The sequence below is a fragment of the Pocillopora verrucosa genome, chromosome 8 (genome assembly GCF_036669915.1).
Source record: "Pocillopora verrucosa isolate sample1 chromosome 8, ASM3666991v2, whole genome shotgun sequence".
NCBI classification, from domain to species: Eukaryota; Metazoa; Cnidaria; class Anthozoa; order Scleractinia; family Pocilloporidae; genus Pocillopora; species Pocillopora verrucosa.
The window spans coordinates 21,154,481-21,162,300 of NC_089319.1; the positions used below are offsets into that span (position 1 = coordinate 21,154,481).

Below are 7,820 nucleotides of genomic sequence, written 5' to 3' on the forward strand. Positions count from 1 at the left end.
TCCACATAACACCTTTCCCTATGTGGCATGGTTCAGGACGAATGCCTTTGTACTGAAGAAAAACAAACAAGATTTGTCACTTGAAGACTTCGTGGAAGTATAAAAGTCAATACCTGAAGTTCAAATTACAGCTTTGTATACAACTGGATAAGATGGAGCTCAGGGGGAGAACATCAAGAATACTACTAAATCAGAGAATCTCCAGAGTGCAGAGAAGTAAAACCTCACCTTTCTCTGTGAAAATGTCAAGGCTGCGCTTTAAATCAAGCTGAATGATTTTAAGAAATTTCCTCTTTAATAAAAATAAATTTTTCTCTGTGTCTTCGATTAAGTATGGAAATGAACTCAAACAGGATATGGGCACTGAGAAGCACTGAGAATTTTATGTGGGAGATTATGATCATGAAGTTTATGTTCAGTCACTGTACTTTTCCTTCTGCATATTTGGGTCATCATTTCCATCATTGTTATTATATTGTTGCATGAAACTGTAACTGCTCCGACCGTGGCATTGGGTGTTAACATTGTACTTCATTTCACTTGAGTAATGGGTCTAAGTTTTAGTTTCTTACTGCAAAAGCAAGAAGTAATCTTACCATTTTCACTGTGTCCTTTTTTTAACATTGGTTTGGACCGAAATAAACTAAGGTTATTTCATTTTGCCCTTAATTGAGGTTCTTCCGTCGAAACGAAGTTGCTCATGGTTTCCTCCGCAAAACATCTGGCACTCGGGCTAGCTGGGACATTTTGTAGCTTTCCTTGTTGGTGTTCCTTGATGACGGTAAGGTGGAGTATGACCAAGCAAGTTTGGAAATGAAAGAGACATATTGTTTCTTCGCTCTGCTGTGTCCGTGGTAATAGGTTCAATACTGATTCAACATCCTGTTCGTATATTTCCTCTTGACTTACGTATTCCCGGCCTAGAATAGGTTTTAATTTGCGTTTTCATAATCTACCTTGAGGCTTGGCGTTCGATTACAGTGAGGAATATCCCAGAGAAGCGGAGAGAAGGCTTTCACTAGTCAAATCAGAAATGGAAGAGGAAGGAGTGGATGCGGCCGTGGAGGCACGTTAACTGCGTAGCAGTATGAATTTTCCAACTTCTTGCTTGTTTCGAGAAGCTTTTACTCTTCCATTTACACGGTTTCGCGCTTGAAATACGCTACGATTACATCTTCATTTCGCCAATGAGCTAGAGCAGTTTGTTACTTGAATGATTCACTAGCGAAGTAAAAGTATCAGTGTAAATAAACTTTTTTCTCTGGCACAGACATATAGTTGGATCGAGGCGAGACGAGCGCTAAAAAACCTGGGGGCTTCGCTATCCGCCAAGAAAGCAAAATAATACGAATGGAAATTATTGAGATTACGAAAAAAGAAGAAGCCTTTGCAATTTTCAAATCTAAATCGATCAGAAATTTTACCTTTCCATGTGTACAATTTAAGCTATAATCACAAATTCCAGTCGAAAACAATTACCTTGGAAACGTTAGTCTGCTTTAGCCTTCGGACGCCATGTTGAATGTAATATTGTTACCTCGTGACACGTCACGTGAACGTGAATCTGAGCAGTGATTTGTCACTGTTTTGTTTTGTTCTGGGTTATCAAATTTGATAACTCTCTCGAACTAATTACTCACCCGTGAAAAATTTTAGTTGCCTTGAAATCAAGGTTGTCTCCAAAATGCGTAAGAACTGTTTTTTGAAATCAAGGTTGATTTCGAGGTTGACTTGAAATCAAGATTAAACTTTACGAGTTGCCGTAAAAAATCAAGTTTGTTTCTGTCATTCTGTCAACCTTTTTATACGAACCTACGAAGCCACATGTTGGGCGAGGCCTGGAGGCAGTTGTCAATGGGCTTCGCTTCAAAACAAAGTAAACTGGTCTTAAGTCGACGGCCGGAAACGTTAAGGGTAAAGTTTCGAGAGTAACTCAAAACAGAAAAAATGTACCAAACGAGTTAATTTTCAAAAATAGTATCAATTACTTTCGTTACCCTGAAATTATCAAAATTATCAAAGAAAAGGTGCCAATACGGTCAACATGGACAACGAGAATGCCTATAGCTAGTTGTTTGACACGTTTGAAAAACTACTTTAACAGCTTTTTGTCAAGATAACCTGGGATGGACTTACTTTAGTTTACGTGCAACTACCCTAGCAGCCGCACCGTTCACACGGTTTGGTCTTGAATCAAGAATGTGAGAAGAGCTGAGGCGAGGAAAGTGTCATTTAAAAGGTAAAAAAAACACGAATGTATGTTTAACACTGAATCACTGGCCTTTCCTTGAGCCACTCAACTGGCAGGAAACAACAACAATCAAATATCGTCTGAGCAAGTTAACATCAAATACAAAAGCGGAGAGCAATAGAATTCTTCGCTTCAGTTTCGACAGAAGACAATTAGAAACCAAACTAAGACATTTGACGTTTACATAAGGCATCATGAGCAGCAATATGCTGATAGAGGTGTTTGGCCAGATCGTATTCAGTTTTACAAGAGGCGTGACAGAGCATTACAACCCAGAAGAACCTGAATTGATGACTTTTGGTTACGATCCTCTACAGAGGACTGGTTTGGAATGGAACTATCAACCTGTTGAGGAGGCTATTTATCAGGAATACAGCGAGAGAGAAGCAACTAGCTTGGATTATTTAATGGCCTGCAGTCCTAAGGTAAGAGTCATAAACGCATGCTCATCAGACGACGATGAAGAAACACATGAAAACAACTCACAAGATGATGAAAATAGAGCAATGGCGTGGAAGCGATTAAGACCATCCGCTCTCCACACTGCTTGGAAATCAATGTACTTTGGAGCCTCGATCTCACTTCTAACTGCTACCGTCATAGGTTCACTATACATATTGATTTCATTTCTTATGTACAAAACTGTAAACAACTGCGAATTTTACCCAAAGAAATCCATTCCTGTGAAAGTTCAGTGGTTAAGATCAATATCAGATATAACGTGTTGTAGCATCGTGTATAATAGTTTTTTTCTGGTTCTCTCATTTCTCTTTCGACCTTATCAGATCAAGGGAATAAGAAAAAAACTTATTTTAGCGAGCTGCTGTGGATTTCTATTGGATGCACTTTACCGCGTGTCTCTTCAAGCCCTCGGAATTTCCCATTCTAAGCTTTCTACGATACAAAAGCTACCACTGCACTTTCTTATTTTTGTAATTATATCTTGGCAAATACATCTCGTAACGAATCATTTTCTATCACGACAATCAACAAGGCAGAGGATTACGTTTTTCTTTCAAGTGGAAATTGTTCTTGTATCCATTGTCATCCTGGCAATTCCTGTGGCCGAGATCATCTACCCAACTTTTAATAAACAAACCAAGAAGGGTAAACTATTAATCGCTCTCTTTGCGCCTCTAATTGGAGTCGTTTTAAAGGTTGCTTCGCGAATTTGTGTTCAGCGGCTTCACCGAGATTTCATTCATCCGGGATATTCATATGTCTTACTGGCGCCGTTGTTCGCCTCTTCGGCGATCATGTTTCGTGTTTTACAAGCGGATCTCGGCAGTTTACAATCCATCGCGATTCTAGGGATAACTCACGGGTTTGTGGAAGTAATCGAAAGAAGCGCAATGGTCTTTATTGATCATATTTGCCACTCGATTTGGAAAAGAACAGCCGCTGCTTGGGGAAGTTTTCGCACTCCTCGCCGTGAGAGGTTAATGGCTGATATTACTATTATGAGCATGCTGTTTGAATCAACTGCTATAGTTTCCGTCAACGGCTGTTTGTATTTGTATGAGTTTAATTTCCTTCAAAACACCTCTCTAATAGAAGTGTTGGAGACTTTTGCTCTAACAACTTGTCTTCAGTTGGTGATCGAGTGGTTTTTCACCAGCGTATCCCTCGCGATCGAGACTCACTATCAGAACATGGCTGTCATGGCTGTTTGGCGAAGAAGATGGAGGAGACATACTTCAATGGCACTTATAATTTCTGTGCTCATAGCATTATGGACTAGCTCACTTCTGTTAATTATTGTGCATGGAAGATTTAAAGAGTCTTCGAATCAACCTTGTAAGATGCCGTTTACTTAAAACTGAAGAATGAAGCATAAAAAACATCAAGTCTTCTGTAGGTTTACAGTCGTTTCGATATAACTTCTGTGAGAGCAGTCACTAACCAGGTATCGAATCGACTTTGTCGATGTATCGAATCGACTTGTATCGAATTAACTTTAAAGATAAATCTTGCCCATGGGTCTCTGATTTTAAGGTTAAGATAGAACTCTACCGTTGACAGGGTTGTGTTTTTTGTTATAATAATGCTTTTATTAAGACATGCATGTTAGAAAAACCCGTATAGGTAATGACAATTACAAAGTACTCAATGTAATACGGACTACAAAATGAAATGGAGCTATTTTGACATTATAATATTATTAACAATAGATCTCGTTTGCCTTGATGACTTAGGAGATAAACCTTTCCTTACCAGAAAATCGAGGCCCATTTCCAACCTTGGTGCAACGCGGTCGTTTGTTTTTGTTTTGAACTACCCCTTTTGTTTAAATAGCGCCTCTGATTGGTCAGTTATTTTTACCTTGTTACGGTGTCTCAAAACAGCTTCTACGTTTTCTCAGGCGATTTTGGTGAGCTTGTCAAAACAATTCTGTTTAAAATAGTTATATACGTTTTAATCCGGTATGGAATCAGATGAATCCATTGATTTTGTAGATTCCGAGGCAGTAAACGCTTATGGATCGGTTGTTGCTAAAGAGGAACACGAAAATCCTTGCGAGTATTCCGAGGAAGATGAAAATGTTGATCCACCACGTTTTCATCCATACACCAGTTTTTTTTTAATGAAGTTTGCCATCCATGTAAAATAGGATCAAGGGTCAGGTGAAGTTTCCTACCCGTGGAGAGGAGCTTGCTCTCGAAAGAGTGGTCGAGGTTGTTGTTCGTGCACAGCAGCAAATAAGAATTGTAACGCAAACTCAGTGTCGCTGACGTTCTTGCAGTGAAGTGACTAAACGTCCGGCAGCCGGACACAGTCTTAAATAATTAAACGTCTGGCAGTCCGATATTTTTCCATATTTCTCTTCAAAATCCAAAAAGAAATTTTAAAAGAAAATGTTCTACCTTTGTTTACAATTCTCAAGCGCTTCCAGACAGTCCAAAATTTCGAACTTGGCGTTTCTCGCTAAACGTGTGTTAAGAGTACGAAGCCATCCAAGTGCTTGTCACTTAGGAACTTTTCAATGACACTGCTGTACACGGTCCTCAAATAACTCTATATTTCTCTTTGAAATATACCAATTTTCCCTCGGAAAATATTCTACCTTCATTTACAATCCTCAAGCGCTTCTAGAAAGTGAAAAAATTCGAATGTTGTCCGTTTCGACCCGTACACAGTACGAAGAGAGATCCAGCCGTGACACTTTGAAAATTTTCACCGGACACTACCGGACACGGTCTTCGAATAACTAAACGTCCGGCAGTCTGACATTTTTCCATATTTCTCTTTGAAAAATACCAATTTCTATTGGAAAATATTTTATCTTTATTTAGAATCCTCAGAGTACGAAGAAACCCAAACGTGACACTTTAAAAAAATCTTCTTCGGATTCTACCAGACTAAATTCAAAATACTTTAAGGAAACTGTAAAATAACGAACGGCGAATTTATTTACTGTAAAACAGTTGACTATATGTCAACCCTCCATAGACCACTTTCTAAACGACTTTATGACCCAGTACCAGCGACAGAAGCAAGTCTCTAAAAATATCAAAGCACGTACACAGAACAACGAAATGTGGTGTATTTTCGCTAAATATCATTGGCTTTCGTTTTCTTACTGACTTAAATGAGACAACCCGACGTTTTTTATTTGCTGTCGGTGTTATTGACTTCTACACATTAACACAGTAAGTGGACTTTTAACCGATCGTTTAGTAAATGGCACACGGATTAATATAAAGTGCGTTACCAATCGAAAAGCAAACAACCCTGATCAATGCTATTTTTATGCTATTGATATTTATGCTATTGTTTAGTGGAAAAGTTACTTTAATGCTACCCTTCTTGGAGATATTTATGCCTTCAGTTTCAGTTCAAGTTGAGTGATCGTAAATATTTAGGTACTTGTTATTGTTCTGGCGTGATTCGTTTCCTAGACCAAGCTAAGTACACAAAATTGTTCGTGCTTGACTCGGTTTGCTTGATCGGGCAAAGTGAATGATATTCCTCACGCTTGGTACGTTTTCCTTGACCAGGCGAAATAAATTAACGTTTTAGGGAAAGAAAATGGTGACGGACTCCTACGACATTATTTAATGAATTGTTCACGTACAATTCTGATCTTGACGATCTCGGTCACTTTACCAAAATAGAACATCTAAAGCGAGCACGCAAAGGGCATTCAGATGGTCGCACAGGAAACTCGAGACAGAGCCAAGAATAACGTAACATTTAAAACAAGAGACCATTATTCTTATGACGTCCAACAGGGGAATCTCCTCTTGATACAACAGATGGCGATATGGTTTCTTATTTGACGTCACTGAGAGAAGAATAATTTTTCCTCTGATATACTTTTTGCTCACCGGTCCGAGAACAAGTATTTTCGATTTCGATTTCAACAAAGATCGCCGTTTCTGAAACGAAAAATGTTTTCTGATACTTACGCGTAAAGATTGCGAGCATGGAGCTATTTTGACATTATAAGGTCATTGCAAAATAGATCTTGCTTTCCTTGATGACTTGGGAGATAAACCTTTTCTTATCGAAAAAAGGGTCAAATGAAAACAAAATTTGTTGATTATGGGAAATAAAAAACTAATAATTTATGTAAATAAACGGAAAATTGAGTGCTATTAACCTACCATCGGCGTCAAAAGTTGTTAACACATTGACCTTTTCAACGCCCTTTACTTCAATTTTATCTACTTTCTTTATTTTATGTGTCGCATTCGTTTCATAGAAAATATTGTATCATGCATTAAATCATTGTATCCTTTACGATAAGCACCGAGGTTTATTCTTAAATGTACTTTTTACATAAAAGATTCGGCAACTGACATGACTACCGACAAAACAAAACTTTCTCGAAGGCAGCTGCGAGAAAAGAATTATGGGGCACTCCCACCCTATTAAATAATTTCACATCGCTCACAATAGGCCACGGTTCAGTGATCTGGTACCGAAATAACGGCGTGAGGACGAGGTTAAGTGCGAAGGCGCTTTCATCGGAAAAAAGAGCAAAGTGCTGAGTGTTGAGAAAACGAGCGAAAATTTCTCAAATTTCAAAGTAATAATGAATAATGAAGCCATGAAGCAGATCAAAATTGCCTCTTCTGCCAAAATTACAAACAAGTGAGGGCAACTTTCCAGTACCAAAAATATTTTAATGCTTGGACGTACCACTTATCTAACAATCCAGAGCTCTCGTGCCACACTTGTTTTGATGTCATTATTTAACCGTAGTTTTACTTCTTGCTGAATCGTAGCGAGAGCTTACTGTAGTTTGCGAAACGAAATCAAAACCTGTTGATTGTTAAATGAACTCAAACTCTGTAATTTTCGAAATGGTAATCTGTAATTTGCGAAATGGAAAATGTGTAGATCTGTAATTTGCATCAATAGAATTGCAGAAAACTTAAGGCCACCAACAATTAGGATGAATCGGTTAGTTCACTACCAGCGTGACCACATACATAACCTTACATATAATAACAACTTGGGAAAGAAAGAAAGGAAAATCTTCGCGGTGTACTTTGCAAAATATTCACTTGAACGTTTACGATGAATAATTCGAATGCGTGACACGACATTTTACTCGAACTAG

At 38.4% G+C, this 7,820-nt stretch overlaps 1 protein-coding gene across 1 annotated transcript; it reads left to right on the plus strand.

Annotated features, from left to right (window-relative positions):
- The first annotated feature begins 2,445 nt into the window (after positions 1-2,445).
- On the plus strand, positions 2,446-4,068 carry LOC131780028 (uncharacterized). The gene has a single exon (XM_066171579.1). It carries the CDS (start codon positions 2,446-2,448, stop codon positions 4,066-4,068), a length of 1,623 nt encoding a protein of 540 aa, XP_066027676.1.
- Positions 4,069-7,820: the final 3,752 nt, after the last annotated feature.

Bases quoted from the DNA above. Each gene is read 5' to 3' on its own strand.
- LOC131780028 (XM_066171579.1), top strand. From the start codon at position 2,446: ATGAGCAGCAATATGCTGATAGAGGTGTTTGGCCAGATCGTATTCAGT.